The sequence below is a fragment of the Pleurodeles waltl genome, chromosome 1_2 (genome assembly GCF_031143425.1).
Source record: "Pleurodeles waltl isolate 20211129_DDA chromosome 1_2, aPleWal1.hap1.20221129, whole genome shotgun sequence".
NCBI classification, from domain to species: Eukaryota; Metazoa; Chordata; class Amphibia; order Caudata; family Salamandridae; genus Pleurodeles; species Pleurodeles waltl.
The window spans coordinates 680,190,864-680,212,836 of record NC_090437.1 but is presented as its reverse complement, the minus strand read 5'-3'; the positions used below and the strand labels follow the sequence as shown (position 1 = coordinate 680,212,836).

The 21,973-nt window shown below is 44.6% G+C and overlaps 1 protein-coding gene across 1 annotated transcript in view; it reads right to left on the bottom strand.

Moving 5' to 3' along the window:
• Positions 1 to 239: 239 nt before the first annotated feature.
• The window catches only part of TMEM184C (transmembrane protein 184C), a 191,388-nt gene continuing 169,654 nt past the window's right edge, over positions 240 to 21,973 (bottom strand). Inside the window, exons 9-10 of the mRNA XM_069242626.1 lie at positions 6,623 to 6,794; positions 240 to 5,550 (exon numbers count right to left, since the gene is read on the bottom strand). Coding sequence (XP_069098727.1) covers positions 5,252 to 5,550; positions 6,623 to 6,794 — 471 coding nt within the window. The 3' untranslated portion in view covers positions 240 to 5,251. The remainder of the gene's footprint in view (positions 5,551 to 6,622; positions 6,795 to 21,973) is intronic.

Genomic DNA, 21,973 nt, shown 5'->3' with positions numbered 1-21,973 from the left:
TTCACATTCCCTTCCCAATTCCTGTCACTGGCTGATTGTTTCCTTTACTTTTTCGTAACTGCCGTTTTGGGGTTTTATTCCTGTACCTCTTTCCCCTCCACTGCTTTTTCCCCTCCCACCTTCATTTTCATTCCTTAACTCTTGATTTTGGCACTCAGGATATCCCCAAAACTACCAACTATCGCAGAATTTTAAAAATGATCTTCTCCTACTCATGCTCCTACTTATTTTCTTTTTTTGGGTCATTCTATGCTCTCAAATCTTCCTCTCAACCATTTACTTATCCTGACTCTCTAACTTAATCTGTTAATCTCTTTTTCCACTTTAACATTAGAACTAGGGTTTCCAATGGGGACTGCAATTTCTTTTTTGTAACTGTAAATATTTTTAACTTTTCATGGATTTATTTGTTATTACTTTCAATTAAACTGTGTTTGAGGTCATCTGTTTTTCCACTAAATGAGTTAGAAAACTCTGAGATCAGATGATTCATATCACTCTGTTTTGTCTGAATCACATCCTACATCTTAAGTACATGCAAGTAAGGCTAGAGTATTTTCCTTTTAAATTAATTCCACGTAGATGATGACTAGCGTTTACCTGAGTTAAATGGAGAGATAACATGGTTAATCACTAGAAAGAAAATCATCAATCTTTACATTTCATTATGCCCCCTCTTGAAGGGACATTAATGCACAACACAATTAAATAGATAAAGGTGCAACACAAATATTAATTGAGAGTTTAGGAAACTAAAACTAAGGGAAGCATAAATAATAGAAGGTAGTCTTTCACATAACAAAAACAAAATAGAAAATGTGCAAAGTGAAAGGAGGCTGCTGGTGCAGCTACAGCTCAGGGTGTCATTGTACAACAAATATATATTTAGTGCAGCTTCCTTTCAGTATTGATAATGCGTTCTATGTTGTAGTTTATTTTTCTATAGCGTACTTCTTTTTATGAAGGCAACTCTTCAGCTTATACTGTCAACATACGTATAGAAAAAAATGATGGCTAAAACATTGCATTGTGTAATTGGAAGGAGACTCAGTAAAGGAAGAAAGGGTTAAGCAACAGCAAAGACGTACTCTATGTGGACGACCACTGAAGATAAACAGACCATGTCAATGCAGACGTCACACACTTTTACCCAAAATCCTTTTCTTGACCTTGACTTACAGTACCTTTTTTGAGATGTTTTTAATTTTTGGCATCATTTATGCATAGCAACTTTTACAGAACATTTCAAATATCTTTGTGCAGGCAAATGGGACAGCAGGGAAAGCATTACAAAACTGCCTCATCAGTTGATAAAACAAACGTTTTTCAACCACCAAGAAACATGCTACCACGAGCTAAAAGCAGAGGACACTCCAATCATCATGTGCCAGGTAAAGACATTTGTGAGAGAGATAACTATCAAAACAAAACTATACAACCAAATTGACCAAGGCAATCACTAACTAGAATAATAGGCCTAAGCGAGTGCTAAAATGTTAAGTAAAAAAGCAAATCTGATCCAGCTTCCCAAAGGTTTAGTGATCAGGCATGTGGACTGTTCTAGAGCTATAACCAAGAATATCAAATGCATCCATTCATCAAAATGAGTTATCAAAAGCCACACCTGCTCAAAACGGGAACTTACTCCCAGATTCTCTCAAGGACAAAGCCTACCACCTGGGATTGAGGAGGAGACTTAAGACATGGCTCTTTCCCTGCATCTAACATTGTCTATTGGGAAATTGAGTATGAATCAATTTATGACTTGTTTTAGTGCGAAGGTGCCCTAGTGGGATACCAAATAAACATACAAGAAAATGTAAATCACTTTTACAGGGTTCTTTGAATTTTACCAAATGGACAGTACCTAAAAATGACTGCATACTCACAGAGATCAACTTTTTCTATAATTCTTTCATGCACCTATAAAGACACTGCTTGGTTTACATAACAACACATACTGCCCTTGTACGTCCGCCCTTGTGCTTCTGTCCTAGAAATCATTCAGGCACTGATTTTAAAGTAGCTTAATTGCAGAAACATACATGCTTGATACTTAATTGGAACATTATTTTACTATCTCAAGTATGTTTTGCTCATGTTAGAAAGAATGACTCTTCCACAAATAATTCCACTAACATCAAGTAAGCATTTCTCAACTGGGTGAACCACATGTACTGTTGCAAATTATCACACTTCCAGGAAACCAGAACTCCTGTTTCGTTAGTCACAGACTCATAAAACTGGTAAAGTGTAAGTATCACTGACACTTCTTGCGTAAGAAATAGCTACTTTGAAGACCAACATCCATGTCAAGAACAATAATTCCCCCATGTGTATTCTCCCCATTGTTCCCTTCTTAGACAGAGAATGGACACACTTATCAACAGAAAAACATAATAGGATTGCAATCTCTGGCAAAGCATCAGAAAGAATACCACATACTTTTCCCTTCTGAAGAACACTGGCTTCCTTCTGAGCTTCAATGAAGTTCTGTTGAAAATCCCTCTTTAAAGGTGGATTTCTGAATGCCCGATCTGTGTGGTATAATTTGCAGGTAACAAAGAACAGGCAAAGGATATTCTGAAATTGTCCCTCAGGTATAATGAAAGCAACTGTAATGCACATTAAACTGCCAAAGCAAAAAAATGGTCTAATACTTCTAGGATTAATACATTTTTATTCAGGTTAATCGGCAGTCTGCTAAGTGAATCTGCCTATTCCTGCTTTTTTTTTATTATTAAGTATTCTGTTGTGGCACTGATTCTGCTAGAGATCGCCACAGAAACAGCAAATTGTTCAAGGGGAAATACATTACTTTCTGTTTCGTTTCTATAAGTAGTGTGATGTAATCACGTCTGGATTCCATGAAAGTAGTAGAAAAGACTGCAGCACAAACTTGACTGCATGGAGCTAATTTGGAATGGAATTAACCCATCTCCTTTGGAGACCAACGTTACTGCACAGGGTCAGCAACCAGATGGAGCCAATAGTTTAGATTGCTTTCATGGATATCCTTAAAAAGGGGTCTTCTGATAGTGATTAGACTGTACAGTTGACACTATACCTGGAAAGACTGGATGTCCAGAAATTCTTGCATGAGTCTCACCCTGTTACTACTGAATGCTGACAGGAAGAATTAGGGTAGCATAAGCACAAGAATGACATTCTATGTGTACCTGTGGGTCAAACAAGAGAAGTGACAGCTGCCGCTGAAATAATATGTTCTTCAAATTAATATAGACAGGTTTGCAAAGTATATCCAGGTGTGAGGAATGAAACAACTGACCTCTTGTCCTTGTTTATAGAATGAAGTAACTTGTGCAAAGTAAAGGACATAAATATGTTTTCCCCAGGCATGGATGTACATGTATCCCTTTTCCAAGATGTAGGAACTGCTAAATGCAAGAGGCATGAGAAACATCCACGGAAACAGTTTCATACTAGAGGCAAGAACAGAGATTTCTGATAGAGCTACCATCCAATCACGAAGCTGAGGTACATATTTGACTGGTTATAAGCACAGAGTGTTAAATCATTAACCTTCCAAGCTGGCAGAGGTAAGGGAATTGGAGAGGGGTTTGGTTGGTTCTAGGGGGCACAGGGTACAGCTATCTATGTCTCTTTCCGCTCGGTGTAGCTGTGTCCAAGGGACTTGAGTTGGCACTTTGATGGATTAGTGCGGAGGCCAGAGATGGATTTGAAACATTGGCTTTTAACTCCCTCTACGCTTCAACGGGGGGAACAGTATTTTCTGCCAAAAACTCATCCTTTGTCTGCAAAGGTACCACTTGGACACTTCAGAGATTTTGCTCTCTTTCTTATCAGCTCATCAGATGGTAGATACTTAGGATTTTCACCTGCACTTTAGGGCCCAATCTCTAACAGTTAGTGGTGTATCTTTCACTAACTGAATGCTTGCGGTAAATCTTTAACAGACAAATCATGAAAGTTCACCAAGGTTCAAGACGCCCAGCTAGAAGCAGCCTTATTTCACTCCCTAAAATAGTCCGAAGTTTCTGATGGTCATCTTCTGGGATATATTCAAGGAAATCTATCTTGCTGCCTAAACCAGTAGTGTATCTGAATTGGCGAGTTCATAAAGTTGTCTTAACCATCCATTTATTGCTGCCCTTGCACACTGGTGCAGTGAAGGTTTCAAGAATTATTCCTTCCAGTGGTGAAAATTATAGAACCCAAGATTTGACTGCCACCAATAAAGGCAGTATTAGATTCAAGCTCCCAGCTTATCTTTTTTTTGTTAACCTGTGGAGGCACAGGTTGTTGAAGGAGCCAGCAAATCCTACTTATTTGTATAGAAGAATGTGTCTAAGAGGCATGCGTACCCCGAATATGACACACATGAAGTCTCACGAGTGTCAAAGAGAAAAATCATAGAAACATGTAGGTTTCTTCGTCTTAACACCAAATCACAGCCCATCACAGCTCGAGACAGTTTAGAGAAGAACGTTGATCACAAAATGGACAAGGCGCCATAGTATTGCCAGTTCTTTCTGGTTCTGCTCTACTATCCTGGTACTAAAAATCATGTTCAGGTTCTTTACACTCAAAGGCCTCTCTACCAAAACCTCCACAAAGAAAATGGTCTGCAATCACCATGGCGAGAGGCATGTCTTGGAAATCAAACATTTGGAGGTAGGTCAGTGAAACCACCTCCAAATATGGCTGTCTTCAACTCAAAGTGGACATAAAGTAGTTAACTGAGGAATCAGAGACATCTGGTCACCCATTGTCAATGATGAGTTCGCTTGGTTGGAAAAGTTACTTTGAGGCCAGCAGATAGTGGATTGGGACCCAGAATTGCTCTTCCAGGAACAGCTGGCCCTGCACACCAGGCTAGTGCATGAGCTCTTATCCTGTGTCCCAAATGCCCAGGCTTTTGATTCAAGATGAGCTGATCTCAAACTACAGTTTGGTCTTCTGGAAGGAACCAAATAAATAGTTGCAAATATGCTATTATGAGCTGTAACAGCATGGGAAAAGTGCCTACCAGTTACAACATAAAAAATCAGGTTACTTAAACATCAAATTTACAATTTGTATGGTAGGAGGGGTGCACTAGGGCTTCGGCCTCACCCACAGTTTGCCTTCCAAAATGTATATATATTATATTATTAACAGCTGTGGAATAGCATCTACATAGCAGAGGAATCAATTACAGAAAACATCCCTTAACTCATTACAGAAAAGACCCCTCACTCTTACTGCAAAACAAAGTTCACTTTTGCACTCAAGAGGTTATGCGTATGCTTGTTTGGTCTGTAGAGTCCTCCAAGGCAGTTTGTGTTGTCTCCTTTAAATCTTCATCTGCAGTTTGAGAACTGTAGAATCCATCAGGGACTACTGTAGTTGTAGGTGTGGTCAGAGGTGTTTGCCCAAACCCTTGGTAGAGACCTAAAGGGGAAGGTGGTACGGAAGAGGCTGCAGAAACAGGATCGTGTGTGGATGAAGAAAGCAAACTTGTGTGCTCGTTTTGATCAACATCTTCATGAAAAAACATCTTTCTTGGTTGACCAAGAACAGTTCTTCCTAAAAAAAAGAATTAAAAAAAATGTATCACTTTTACTATTACAGAAAACCTTGATGTTAATTAATAATCGGGTGAAAGGCAACGTGATAAGCCCTGCAGTGTGACTAGTAGGCATAGGAAAGTGTGAGACAGTCAAACTTGTTTCCAAAACGAAGAACAACCTTGGGGATGAAAGGTAGTTTAGTCATTGCAACGCTGACTTTTAAGGACAAGTCAATAATTGGAGTTCTAGGATAAAACCTGGTAGGTAAATCTTACGAAAACACACCAGGCAAAGTCCTATTAGTACTAAATCTGGCTAGTATATTTAAAATAAAGTGAAACAAAATAATATATTAAGGGCCATATTTATGGCCAGGTCACACAGTGCAGCGCAGCAAGTCATCAGGGAAAGGGCAGGAATGCACTCTATTACAATACAGCACAATCCTGTCCTTCCCTCTGCGCTGGTGCAAATTTGATTTCTAGCACCAACACAGGACCCTTGCACCATGGTGCAAGAGTGCCTGTCTTGCAGGCAGGATTGTTTTTGTGAACGAAGGGGCACCATCCTGCACAAAAACAATCCTGGCAGGCATATTCCTCTTTCTATGTGTGCTGCAAAATGCAGCACACATAGAAGGAGGGAAAACGAGGAGAAATAGAGAAATTTCTTCTTGTCATGGCTGCCCATGAAAGGTGTAAGAGTTTGGGGGCACTCCCAAGTTTACAGGTTCTTCTAAATCTGGACATGCATCATAATCCATGGGAGCTGCATGGGGCCACCCATGCAATGCCTATGGAACGCCTTCCCAGTGCAGATTAACACAACACAAATATTTGCGCTGTGTTACTCCAGATTGTTTAAGTCACTTAAGAGCCGTGCAAAATGGCTTTGCGTCGATTTAAAAAATCTGACTTGGAGATTTGCGTCACACACGTACCACGTTATGTGATGCAAATGTGAGGCAACTCTCTCATAAATATGCCCCTAAGTTTTCAATGAGGAAAAATTGAGAATAAACACTAGAGAGAAGGATGCACATTTAAAACATTTCAATAACTGTTGGTACAGTCCGGTGCAGTACTTACCCACATTACGGACTTGCTCCGATATATCCGCTCGAAGATCTGATATATCCCACATTGCCAGAAAAGAGTCAAAGCATGACCCTTCCTCGGCCTCTTGGATATAAGGTTTGTAGCTGAAACTATAGTGATGAGCGATAGCAGCAAGGAACATTTCAATACAAATAACAAAATCCTACAATAAGAAGAAATGATACTAGTTCTTAACACGTAAATGTCTCTTACAAATAAGTCAGTAATTACATTTAGCCAGTACTGTTTCAGCTTGATGAGAAAACAAACATAGATGTTTATATATTTCTAAATTTAAAACGATCTTTAAAATTTTAGTTTTCAATAAAAACTAACAAAAACATAAAGGGCATTTCACTGTTTCATACTGAAAAATGGCTACCAACATTAAATAGAAGACCCCAACAACATTCAAAAGCAAGTAGCGAAAAACACCAAGAATAGAAAACCATGTACACTGAAGGTAAACTCGAAGTTGTATAAATTAGCTCACTTGCAACACTTAAAACAAAATGTAACTATTTGTTTTCTAACAACTTGGTACTGATACGCAGCCACTTCGAAGCACTGAAGACTATGTTAGAAGCAGTTACTGAGCTAAGCAAACCCTTTCCAGGTGATGGAAAGTCTGATGCAATGAAGGATCAGAGATGCTGTGTTCACGTTCAAATCCGAAATCTGCTTGTACTTACATATTTAACGCTATGCTGTAAGCCAGCAGCAGCCAGTACTGGTCTCTTATGGCCAGAGTGATATTATTTATTTAGATTAAAACAAAATCTGTCTGCTTGTTTTGCAGTCTCGAGTTTCGAGATCGCATTCTTGGACAATATTGCAGAAATAAGTCTCAACCAAACCAAGGTCCTGCTCCAATTAATGTGGTGTGGTAACTGAAGCAGCAGGAGGACTTATCTCAGCAAAATGAGAACTACTGCTGTCATTTGATGACTGAAATACAGTTTTGCACTGAACAGACTCCAAGGTTTTTTATGCTATAGGTGGGATGGCACCTAGTGCCTGCAGTGAAATGAATGTACGACTTACAGTGTTCTTTATGGTGCCCTTACGGATATGGAATTTGATTTTGTTTGCATACATGCAGAACTGTAGGGGATGATGACAAAGAACCTGGGCAGAAGTCTCACAATTATGTTGAATATAAAGGGTACAAATGAAGTTCCCTGTGGGAATTTGCACGAGTTACGATTCACTGTCAAAGAGCAGGAGTCAATTCTGATTTGCTGGAAACAATAGCGTAGCCAGTGTGTCATGGGCAGTTGTGCAAGGAAGGAAACCCTGGTTGCTATTTGAATTATAAAATACAGTAATAATCAGGATTCTGTGTACCCCTCAGGCCTCTGGGCCCTATTGCCACTGTGCCAGCTGCACCTTTCGAAGCTACACCTTTGCTGAAAAGTGTCACCATTTAAGGGCTGCCTAAGCTCTAGAAGGCAACTCACCACGACCTTGCTTAAAAAGAGGAGGTAGACTTGAGTCTGTAATAAGCCTGCTATGATTCTGGAACTCCCTTCTGGATAAGATTTAAAAAAAATACTTAATCTGATGAATTTTTTGAAAATACTCAAAACATTCTTATTTACGGACTGACATATTTATGGTGTAAATTATATTACCTTCTGATGATTCTTAAAATGCTCTCTTATTTTATTCAATTAGTCCTTCGCACCCAGATGCATTTAAAACTGCAGTGAATGCCTAAAAAATAACTAGTTGATTCCAGGCATTTCTTAAAAAAACCAAAAATAAATCAAAGGATTGATTGTGATGCATTTTACAGTACTGTTGTGTGTTGGAGTGAAACATTTGTGATTCTTGTTACCTATGAGTCAAAGTTACCAAAGACCTACTTTATTGTACAAATTGTGGAGCTGGCTGCCAGAGAGGTGAAGTCTTTCACTATGGCTAAGATTTCCTTGGCACTGCTGGTGCTGCTTTCAATGCGGTCGATTATCACAGATCGTTTGAAGGTTCTGATTTGCTGATTTTATTATACAAGGTTCGACAACGATGTTCAATGCTACCGGGTTGTTAGCTGCTTTGCACATTTGCTCAACATATGCAATATTGCAAAAGATGAGATGTTGAATAAATTTTCCTTTAGCAAACGACCATTCTCCACATTAGAGTAAAGTTATCTTTTTCTGGGGTTCAATTAGGTGGTAATTTCATGGCATGTAGGGCTCTCTGAACTCTAAATAAAGCACATCTTAATTAAAACCGAATAATATGAGAAAGTGGTACATTTATTTTAACAAGTATGGCATGCTGATCTACTAAGGAGCTGAGCCAGGTAATCATTATGAGATTGAGGTGGTCATTCTGAGTTAGGCGGCAACTGAACGGCCACGTCGGCAGCAGTATTTTGACCACCGCCAGGGTGGCCGTGCAGACTGCCATATATATAACGAGTAAGGTGATGAACCCAGTGCAACACAGACAACCCACCGCCACTGCTGACGAGCAGCATCTGGCGGTAGTAGCCGACTCCATGCAGGCGGAAGCCATTGTCCCGCCCTCCATATTCCGAGTAACCACTCCGCCAGGAGATCCTGTGTGGCATTGTTGCCATGAAAAACCTGATGGAAACAAAGTATAAAAGGAAACACCCACCTCCAGGCACAGGGACGACTCCACGGCAGCCATGGCAAACGAACTGCTAGTCTTTCTAGAGTTGTACCTCTCCATACACCTTCAGAGCCACCGACAACGACGAAGACAACAACCGTAAGTACACCTAGCACAGAGGGGAGGAAATGGCAGTGATACACTCCGACAGAACACACATACCGCACACAGACATCGAAGGCCACGCACAGGCACACACAACATAAGTCAATGTCAAGTACACAATACACACACAAACCCAAGCAGATACGTGCTAAACATACAGCACAACGCACACCTACACCACCAACACACCCCATAACCACAGAACGACAACTAGACCACAAATACCTTAACACAGGCATAGACAGGCACATTGTGCGACACCACACATACACACCCCATGGACTTCATGTAGCATTGACACACAATCAAAAGCTGTGAACACACAAACAGGTGACACAACATGTACAACCAACATACAAGGAAATCCACACATGCAGCACTACTCACACGGACGCACACAACACCCCATACAAACACACAAGCAAGCAGTCACACACATCACAACATCCCCATGGCCCAAACCATCTATCCTGTGCATTCAACAACACAGACACAATCCACACACAGACCTCACACACCTATGCACACAGATGCCACACTACCATGTAGAAGGAAACCAGGAAAAGCATCTCATCTTTCCAACCACAGCAATGTGGGCAGATGTATTAATAAACAAAAGGTATAAAAAAAAATATATACAAGATGTGCCAAATGGCAACTGCAAAATCTGGTAACACAGGACACATTGTCCAGATATCATGGCCCCCAACTTGACTCCTGACTGGAAATAGGCCTCCACCACATAGGGGCAGCATGGGACAGGCTGGGGGAGGTTTGGATTTGGAAGGGGCACATTTAGGTTTGGGCTTGGGAGGGGTGACTTTGGCACTGGGAGGGCTGGAATCCTTGCTGGGTAGAGGGGCAGGGGAAACACCAGAGGAATGGGAGGTGGAAGGGCCTGAAAGGGGCAGGGGTACAGGGCATTTACGGGGAGGACGGGTGGGAGAGGAGTAGGGAAGAGGTCAAGGGAAGCAAGGAAATCTTTCTTAGGTACACGGGGAGCTCAACTGATTGAGGGTTAGGAGTGGAGGTAGAGGGAGTGCTTGTCTGACATGTCTGTGTTCTGTACGTGGATGCTGGTGTGTGCAATGTCTGTATGTGTGTGGTGGATGCATGTTGGGTGGGTGAGTGTGTACTCATGCATTTTTTGGGAGGGGCAGGGAGAGGGAATGGGAGATTTGTGAGTAAATGTTGTGGTGGTGTGTGCAAGTGAGGTGGATATGCTGCAGGTGGCAGGGACGGTAGTCGTGGTGAGTGCGGATGTGATGTGTGGGGTGTGTGTCTGTGAGTCTGCTGTTGTGGTGATTGAGGGTATGACAGGAATGGTAGTAGGACCAGTGTGTGATGATGCAGTGCGGTCAGATGTGACTGCAAGGGAGGAGGTGGTGGGGAAGTGTCTGTTGTTGTGTCTGCAGATGTGTGTTGTATGTGTGCATGCCTGTCTGAATGTATGTGATGCCTATGACTGTCTTTGCGCACCTCGTCTGTTGTAGTGGGTGTATGCTGGTCTGTAGGTGTGCATTGGACGGGTGTAGGGAGAGGGGATGTGGACTGGGAACAGGCAGCTGGAGGGGGGACGGAGGGAGAAGGGACACTGGCTGCCGTCAACGAGGACGCCAGACAAGGCACCATATGAATGCCTTCCAGGAACGCATTGGAGTGCTGCATCTGGGATGCCACTCCCTGGATGGCATTCACGATTGTTGTCTGTCCCACAGAGATGGTTCGCAGGAGGTCAATAGAGTCCTCATTGAGGGCAGCAGGGCTGATTGGGGCAGAGGATGAGGTGTCTGCGGCGAAGGAGACGCCCACTCTCCTAGGTGAGCGGGCACAGGCAACTTGGTGGGGTGCTACAGGGAGGGCGGTGCTGGTTAGGGGGGTGGCGGACAATGATGGTGTTGGTGTCATCCCAGAAGGGTCCGCCACTGCCAGGGAGCCGCCATCGGAGGAGGAATCTGAATCAGAGGTGCTGGTAGCTTTAGTCTCCCCTGTGGTGCTCCCCTCGCCCTATGTCCCACTGGTCCCCTCGGCTTCACTGGTGCCAGCCTCCTGGGTCCCGTGGGTTCCTGCATCCCCACTCGCTGGTGCCCTTCCTCCTTCGCCAGATGATGCTAATGCACACATGGACGGAGGAGGAGAGAGAAAAGGAGGATGGGAGAAACAGAAAGGGAGGATGGGAGAAACAGAGGAACTGATGAGAAGCCACACATCCACTACACGCACAAACAATGCAGATAACAGTCCCTGCCTGCGAAACAATAGCCCGTTTAGCAATCATTTCCAAATAAAGTCATGCTAGCTATGTCCAAACTCATCTCAACCCTGCAGCCTAAACACCTGAATGAGGACACCTACATACATATCAACTGCCAAAATGACTAATCCTAACATCCAGTCCATGAACATACCCCAACACACATCATCCATTACAGGAGGTCACAAATCTTAGCAGAGAGGGACTGAGGACACTAACTAACTGACAGGTATGTGTGGAGTACATGTGGTACAGAGGTCCATTGATGCAGGTATTGAAGCAATGTTAATCTTCAAGTAACATGCCTGTCAATACCCATATAAAGTGCCAATATGACCACCTCGTAATACTACAGTAGACGCAGAGATGGAGGATGCAGCCAGGGACATGATAGCATGCTTGAGAGATCCATAGCTACAGGTGAATGTGTGTCACAGTACCACCACTTCTTATCCTACATGCCTCAACATAGCGACTGTCACACACTCCTACTTGATGGGTGTGACAACCAGGATTGTACATTCCCTAAATCAAATCTGACTATGTTATTCCCAAGTCCAAGGAGGTGACAGTGCACAACCATGCAGTAGTCACCTGTCAGGCAACACTTACCCCCTTGTGGCTGCTGTGCTGCCTTCAAGCGGCCATCCAACTCAGGGTACGCCACCGCCAGTATGCGGGGCATTAGGGGGGTTAGGGTCCGACGGGCACCCCTCCCACTTTGGGAGGCTGTCCCCAGCTGGGCCTCTGTGGTCTTCCGGGCCCAGCGTCGCAAGTCCTCCCACCGCTTCCTGCAGTGGGCGCTCTGCCGGCAATGGACCCCAGGGTCTCGCCATATCCCTTTCTTCTGGTGGGCGCTGACCTGAATGGGAAACAGTGAGAAATGGGGGGGACCTGATGTAACTTATACCAATACAGCAGTAAGCTTCGACGACATACAACAAACACGGACCATGCACACTGCCAATATCTCACAGGTGTCATGTGCAAGCTACACGCCTGATTAGTCATGACATGTCAATGTGCACACAAATACATCATCATACACCACCCAACGTGTCTGAAAAAGGACGTTGTACTGATCTGTTGCCCTGGAGCACCATACAACCACCCATACTGGAGTAGGACCTCCTCCACAAGTTTACCCAGTTCCTCCAGTGAGAAGGCAGGGGCCCTTTCCCCAGAAGTGTGTGCCATCGTTGCACCAAGAGACAGGACACAGCAGCACACAAAGTGGGGGTCTGTACTGTCCGAATGCCAGGAGTCAAGTGAGCTGGCCCACACAAAATGACGGTCATGACCGTAGCAGTCATGACCACCACAGCCAGCGGTGATCGTCATTGGTCCCAGTCTACCATAGACATCAATGTAAACCAATGAGGAGTTGCACAGCGGTTCAGACCGCCCTCCGCCATGACGACTTCTGCCGGCGGAACAAAGTCACTTGCAGCTGTCCAATGCATGCCGGACATGCGGATGCCATATTAGTCTGTGACACTATTGTCCTGAGTTCACACAGCGTAACTACCTGCATGTCCTCACATATACTTACTATGGGTCCCACATTGTGGGCATTGACATATGTAGTGCGTCTCTGTTGACATTTCCACACGTCACAACATGTGTCAGCATATATGAACACGTGGAAGGTGTATGTGTACATGTCCTCTTATATGTCCAGGAATGATGTGACATCGTCTGTTTAAGAATGGAGGGTGGGGTAATGCGTATTCCCACCACATGACAGGAAACTTGCATGACTAATACCTCATGACTGTTGTGTGTCATACTTGGTAGCCTACATTGTGGGAGGTTCACAGTGTTGTTTGTGTCCCCACACAGATATCGCCACTATGCAGTGATGAGGAATGCACCAATTTATTTATTGTGATTTACATATCAAATGTCCCACATGTAACTGGGCCCATTGATGGGACTCACATAGCCTTGGTACCTCCGAGTATCAATGAACAGGTCTACAGAAACCGAAATACATATTCGCTCAATGTACAAGTGGTGTGTCTTGCAGACAAATACATTACACATGTGAACGCCAAATTCCCTGGATCAGTACATGATTCCTAAATCCTGAGGAACAGCAGTATCCCTGCAATGAGGTCATAGCTACGGGGAGAAAGGGCCTGGCTCATAGGTATGTGTACTGTTCTCAATGTTATACGTTTTTGCCTCTCACAACACAGTCAGCTCTCTGCTTAGCAGTGTTACCTATGGTCATGTTCCCTTTTCCACACAGGTGACTCCGGATACCCAAACCTGCCCTGGCTCCCGACACCTGTGAGACATCCAACAACATTAGGGGAGAACAGGTACAATGAGGCACATGGCCGGACGAGGCGTGTGATTGAGCGGACCTTCGGGCTCTTGAAAGCTAGATTTCGTTGCCTGCCTGAGTCAGGTGGTGCCCTACAGTATCGACCAGGGAAAGTCTGCAAGATCATTGTTGCATGCTGCATGCTCATTAATCTGGCCCTCAGAAGGCACATCCCACTGTTGGAGGAGGGGGACATCAATGCTGGAGCGGTGTTGGTGGCTGCAGACTCTGATGCTGAGTGGGAGGCTGACAAGGATGAGGCACATGACAAAAGGACTGACGTGATCCGTCACTACTTTCATTCATGTACAGGTATGTCTGCATTGCATATCATCAGTACATGGGAGATGTATTGCTGAAGCCAATCTGTAGCCAGTATTTACATGCATCAAGGTATGTGTGGGGACTAGATCCTTGCAAGTTGGTTAGCAACCTTGAACGGGAGGTGACTTACAATGAGAGGTAGTGGAAATGCACAGCTGCTAAATACATAATGCTGGTGCCATTGCGGTACAGACATATAGTTGTACTAAAGGTGTTGGGTCCTCAGTCTGCCTCAGTCTGGGGCTATGTTAGGGGGACTTATCAGTCTTGTACTGCTGTGTAGGCATGTCATGCTCTGCTTCTGTGTGCCAAGTACATGTTCCGGACTACTCAGGGAGGCATACAACAGAGGATGTGACCTATGTTACATCTTTCCTGTCCCACACGTGTTTGAATGCCTATTCAGTCCCTTACATATGGTGTACCATAGCTGCTGGGACATACAACTGCTACTGATGTATGACTGTGGATTACATTGCTTGCAACATTGTACCTCATTCCATTTATTTTCGTCTCTTCAGGTGACATCTCTGTTTGCAATCTGCTTGCTGAGTTGCCAGTTGGCATAGTTGACAGTGGATGTAACTACAATATGGATGTACTTACACACCTGCTGGAGCATCCGACTACATCTGTGACTTTGACATTATTGTTTAGACATGTGTATTCTTTTGTTGTCCTGTGACAAAATTGCTGATACAAACAATGAAGAGACATGCACCATGACGTGTGATAATTGGTGTTTATTAAGAGGTAACTATCACAGTCCTGAGGAGTGGGGTAATGCTCTAGGTGATGTTCAAAGTGGGCGGTACAGCTGTTTGGTTCACAGTTCCTTCATCCATTTGCTTTAAGAAAGGCGTGACCTTGGTACTGGCCAGCCAACAGGGTTCAACAGTGGCACACAAGGGAAACAGTTCAGAAGGGGGATCACTTCCTGGTGGGGGGGCTTGGTCTTGGGCTGAGGTCCTGCAGTATGTCTGGATGGACGACCTCTTTTGCAGGGGAGATTCCTCAGCTGCAGGGGTAGTGGTGCTGGTGTCCTGTGGGTCCTCCTGCTGGGCCTCCATTCCAGTAGCAGCTGCTGATGTTGAGGGCAGCAGTGTTGACTGACTACTAGATGGGGCATGCTGTTGGGTGGTGAATGTCCGCAGGATGTTACTGAGTTCCCTGAACTCCACCAATATGGAGACCATGGTGGCATTTAGTTCCTGCCACTGTTGCCTGGCCTCCTGGTGGTATTCCCCCTGCAGCCTCTGGGTGTCCTGCAAGGTGGTCACTATCTAGCCCATATTGTTGTGGGTTTGCTGGTAGGCTCCCAGGACTCAGGTGACGGCCTCCTGGCCAGTCGTGTCCTGTACATGCCTCGTCCCTTGTCCCACAATTGCCCTCCCACTAGCCCTTGCCCCCTGTGCCTGTGCCCTTGGTGCAGTTTGCCCCCTCCGACTGTCACCAGGGCCGTCATTGTCTTGTGTTAGGCCCTTTGACTCCTGCCCCTGTCCTGTGGGGCACACTGAAGATTGATGTGACCTTGGGACACAGGTATAGGAAGGTGGGCTCTGCTGTGCACTGGCTGCCACAGGGAAGGTGGTTTGAGTAGTGGGCCGGGTGAGGCTGGTGGACTTGCCACTCATGCCTGATGGGCCACGTTTGTCGTCCGAATCCAGATTTCCTTGGGACTCCTCCCCTATTGGACCTGCTTCCTGGCCTGGGCTGTCTGTCACTGGGCTCCTCTGGTCTGTATCAGTACTTGGGAGACCTGTGTAATGAGAGGTATCATCAGATGATGGTTTTGTTGCAGTGAGACACATGGTTGTATGCAGTCATTAACTATATATGCAGATCAGTAATGGCATTGACAATTACCAGTCCACTGCTTGTGTTACCATCAGTGGAAAGTTGCAATGGGCCTATTTTGTAGTACACTGATTATTTTTCGTGCTACTGTCATTGCCATGTACTGATGTGCATTCTTACTACTTATTGGTGATGGGGACTGACATGGTTTGACGTGCTATTGCAGGGCAGTGATGTGGATGTAGCCGTCATGCAAGGGTAGGGAGTGTTGCATTGTGGTAGTTGTGGTACTTGCTGCTGTGTGAGGCATACATGCACTAGGTGGGGCTGCGAGGGAATGGTGTCAGTGGGGGGCTGTGGCATGCAGGGGCAGGTATAGGATCCATGGTGGGTGCGTGAATGTTTGGGTGGGGTGGTAGGGTGACATACTTTGCATGGGGACATGTTGGGAGGTGGGTACAGTGGACTTACCAGTGTCCAGTCCAGTAGCAATTCCCGTCAGCCCTTCTAGGTGTAGAATGGCCAGGACCATCTCCTCCCACTGTGCCATTTCGGGGGGAGGTGGTAGTGGTCCTCCACCAGTCCTCATGATGGCTACTTGATGCCTGGAAGCCATGGCCTGTACCTTTCCCCTAAGGTCGTTCCACCTCTTCCTTATGTCCTCCCTTGTGCGTGGATGGTTCCCCACTGCATTCATCCTGTTGACTATCCGCTGCCATAAGTCGTTCTTCCGGGCTATGGATGTCTGCTGGACCTGTGCTCCATACAGTTGCGGCTCCACTTTGACTATTTCTTCGACCATTACCCTGAGCTCCTCTTCTGTGAATTTGGTTTTTATTTTTGTGGTGCCATGGTGGTTGTGTTGTGGATGGGGGTGAATGTTGTGCAGGGATTCTGGGTGTGCTTTTGAATTTGTGTGGTGGTATGTGCGTGTGCTCTGTGGTGTTTGGGTGCAGCGGTGTGTTGTGTGATGCCTGTGGTATCTTGGTGCAGTGCCTCCTTTCAGTGTGCTCTTCTCCCGCTCTGTCACAGTTTCTAGTTGCAAAGGGTTCTGAGTATGTGTGGGGGTGTGTTTTGTAGTGCTATAGACAGGTGTGTGTATGTGTCTCAGGTGTTGGGTATTAGTGTTGTAGACTCTGGTGCAGTGTTAATGCGCTATTGCATTTGTTTTCCCACAGCGGTTTGGGCCGCCAATGGATTACCGCTGTGTTGGTATCCGGGATGCTGATTTGTGACTCGTAATTTGTCGGGCGGTCTGATCTCGGTGTGGCTGTAGTGGTGGTACGGCCGCTTCCTTTCCACCGTTGTTTGGACCCATGGTGTTGTTTTTGTCGGTCTATTTTTGGCGGTGTTGTGTGGGTTACTTGTAATGAAGCAGCCTTCGCTCCGCCATCTCTGGCGGTGTTTCAGCAGCCGTTTGCACGGCAGTCTTCGGTAGTGACCGGCAAACTCGTTGACCACCTGAGTCTTGCTCTTCCTCATAGTCCTCTAGGTATACAATGTAAGGCTATCCCAGAGATGGTAACTTGAATTGTTTCACAACTGTATTTCAAAAATATATATATGTATTTTCTTATAGGGAATATACACCTGTTTGCTCTCCAGAACACAAGCCCCAATGACAAAGTGTAGTGCAGAATAAGGAGATAGAAAGAGGCATAAAGACTGACAGGGAATAGTGGGTACTGAGAATTACCAAATGCAAGCAACACATTATCCTCTCTCCTTTTCTAAACCCAGTCCTAAAAGTGTTTAAAATATTTCAAGCAGCACACCGACTTTGACTAGTCACCCCACATCTTAGATAGATGCACTTGACCTTCAAATTCCTCAGCACTTCCAACTACACCCTAACTGCCACCCTTGTCTACTGTCCTGATCCCAGCACCATCCTTCTCAGCGACCTCCAGTAACATCTGGGAGACCTCAACGATCCCAACATGACCAACCTCCTTGAGGACCTGTCCACCCTCAGACTCTCTCAGGCATTCAAAGGCCCCACACATGCTACTAGATCCCATCTTCAGCAACATCAAAGTAGACAACCCCACAGCGATCACCTAGTCCCACCAAACCCTCATCATCTTTAGCATACCTATCCCACACCCCTACAGAAACAGTATCACCAAATATTCACAATTGGACTGGAACAAGATCACAGAAGAATCCTGGTCTTCTGAACTCCTATCCCACCTGCCTCGACGACACAACAACCTTCTACAATCCATCTCCAACTTCAACAACCGGATAACCACCTGTGAAAATACCCTGGCTCCTCTCAAAGCCAACAAAGCCACAAGAACTACATTGCAAACAAGCTGGTACTCTGAAGAGCTCAGGCTCACCAAACTATGCTGCAAGCAAATTGAATGCAGATGAAGGCAAAGGCAGACCCACCTCCGACAAGATCACCAACAAATCCGCCCTCAAATCATCAGAAAATCAGAGCCACCAAACGATCCGTGCTAACCGACTGCAATAAAATCAGCACCAATAGCGCCAAGGAAATCTTTGTCCTAATGCAAGTCTTCACCTCTCTGGCAGCTAGCTCCACATCATAGCTTCCTCTCAGGACTTCTGCACCCAGCTATCCCATTTATTCAGCAACAAGATCACAGGCATCCATGAAAATTTCAAGCCCCCAGCAGGACCGTTCCAATCTTGCAGTCCCCCCTGCTCATCTGTACCATCACACAGAGGACCACGCTGACCACCATCACTACTCGCGAAACAGCAACAACCATGCATTCTAAAAAACTCCAGAGCACCCTCAGAAACCTGTCCTTACCATGTCTTCATTAAATGACATGGTCTCATCAGTGTAGCCCTCTTCCTGAACACCTCAATCATCACAACCACCTACCTGGATGCCAGGAAACATGCAACAGTACTCTCTCTCTCCTTAAGGAACCCTCAGCATTCCTGAAGACACTAGTCAACTACAGGCCTAGCTCCCTGAAACCAAACTGAGCAAATTTCATGGAAAATATGACAAATAAATGCTTAGCCAGCCACCTCACTGATAACCACTTCCTCAACACTACTCAGTCCAGATTCAGGTTTAGTACAGAGGCTGCCCTCATTGCCACCATGGACAAATTCTGGTGACGTTGCTGCCCTCGTCCTACTGGATCTTTCAGCAGTCTTCAATACCATCTCTTACCCCATCCAGATCCAGCGACTGCAAGAAGCCAGCATCCCAGGTCCTGCATTTCAAAGAATTTGCTCCTTCCTGACAAGCTACACCCAGTTGGTCCGCTTGTCCCCCTTCACTTCAGACGCCATCAATCTCATCTGCAGAGTTCCACAAGGATCCTCACTCAGCCCCATTCTGTACAACATCTACATGACTCCACTCGACATCTGCACCTACGAAATCAATATTATATACTATTCCTATGTCACCCCGTTCATACTTACCCTAAGAAGAAGCCAATTTCTTTGCCTGTATGACCCAAGTCTCCAGATGGATGGAAACTAACTGCCTCAAGCTCAACACAGACAAGACAGAAAAAGTATCTTCAGCAAAGACACCTCGCTCTGGGACTTAATCGGTTGCCTCCTGAACGCGGACCAACTCCCCTCCTGTCAACCCATGCAAAAAACCTTGGAATAGTAATCAACAACCAACTAACCATGATTGGACGAATGAATGCAGTCTCCATCTTCAGCTTCTACAACCTCAACATGCTCAAGAAGATTTTCAAATTGTGATCTCCAATTTTTCTCACCTTCTGCTGCCATGCTTAGACATTTCTCTACTTCTTCTGGTTCACTGGTGGAAAATAGATGATGGTAATGAGGGAGCAAATGGAGGAGTAATAGTGTGAAGAAGCATGAGCTCTAATATATTACTGATAGAATGTGAGGGTCGGAATTCCTAACATGCATGCCTGGAGATAAATCAAATCTACCTGTGCCCCAGAAAAGAGTGCATGCCTAAGAAACTGTATGGGTGTTATGGAGTCAATTGTGTTTCTCAGACTGCTGCATCAAGAATGGATCAAATGGCTCTGCTCTAGACTTCTGGAATTTCTTTCCTTGCCTGATGGTAGAGCATGTGGCAAAAATTACAGCTCAAAAATCCTAGGCAAGATGGACAGACTATGCTGTGACCTCTTACTCTGGGCATTATGACAAAAAAGCCAACTTGCACATCATAGTGACTCCTGTACTGGTGATCTGTGCCCTCCCCCAATTTATGAACTTATTAGCATGGCTGAGCTGTAGGCAAGGCACAGGAACATGGACTCGTAGAGGAAGATACCACAAATAAAGGAATATCTTAAGCAGGTAAAAACGTTATTTCAGGCGACACCAGCAGTAGTTTTAGGAGTAGCCACCTTCCAACTGACTACCTTTCAAACCTGGTACATTCCATAGAAGCCCAAGCTTTCACCAGCAGAAAATGTCCCCTTCTCACAGAAGTCATTTTCACTCATATGCAAGACAAAAAACAAAATACACCTAGACAAAACTAGAGTATATGCACAACATTTTCAAAACTTAATATGCATTTGATGAAATAGTGAGATACATACAACCATAAAATACGTATTTACATGCCAATCTTTAAATCCGGCAGGTAGAATAATAATATATTTTCGTATTTCTTCTTCATTTCCAGCATAGTCTCTGATGACATATTCCTAGAATTCTGTAAGTATATATGGTGTAGGCCAGCGTTCCTCAGACCCTGGGTTAATACAGCACAGAAACACACATTGAGGGCCTGTCAATTAATTTGGGCCATTTTGTTAATAATTTAGAGAGCTGGCACATATTAGGGTGCTGCATGTGCATTAAGAGAAGTGCAGGCACTAAACAATGAGTGGATGCTCAACTCACAACGCTTTAAGGAAGATTACGTTTGATGTCCCAAGAGTATGTACCTATACTAGGGTTGAAACATCAAAGCACAAATTTGTCTGTACCACACAGTTGGGCCAGTTATCATTAAGGTACACCGAAGACTAGCCAGTCCAAACAAATGTTGAAATTAAGATGGACAGTCTGGAACAATTAAATTGTTAATTCTGTTCACCCTGTATATACTTCTTTAAACACACACTCACTTTTAGCACAAGCACTGGTTTTAACTGAGCACAGAGCACCCTAAAATGTAAGACAATATATCTTTTAAACTATGGAAGTATTTGTTGTGGTATTGGTGTATGTGTAAATCAATGTCATTCTGCTTGATATACCTGGGGGAGGATGAGGTCTGGGCCTGCCTCTCCCGATATATTCCTGGAGTTTAGCATCTCTCACTTTAAACTTAACCACTCTTTCATAATTCCACCACTAAACATTCTTCAAGCCAACCACATTACCTTTCACCTTGTCAACTTCCAATACCTCTTGATACCCCTCCTCATCTTTCTCAATAGCATTCTTTTTTTATTTCAAAAGATTTTATTAGAAGTTTTAGTACAAAACAGACGGTTGGTATGCATATGTGGGATAAGTGGGCTAAGAAGTCTGAGTTGACCAACCGTATGGTGGAAAAATAAAAAAGAAAGGAAAAAAATGGGAAGGGGGAGTAGGAGGTTGCCCTTATTAACAGATGAGGTGTATGCATCCACTGTTGCAATAGCCTTTGTCAGCAAGACCACAGTAAAGTTATCCAGGCCCTGGCAATTGTGGAGCGCTGCAGGGTGTCACCAACAATGGTATAAAGAGAGTGTAGGTTAGCAACCTTGAGGGGAGTGGGGGATGGGGTGGGGGTTTGGAGTTGACTAATTCAAGATATCGATCCAGATTATTCCATAGAGCTTTATTGCCCGAGATCCAGGGATATTGGGTAGACAATATTGAGTTCACACCCCTGATGTATCTGTTTTGCTTTGTCTCAACCAATCGCACCATGTGCTACTGGAGGGAT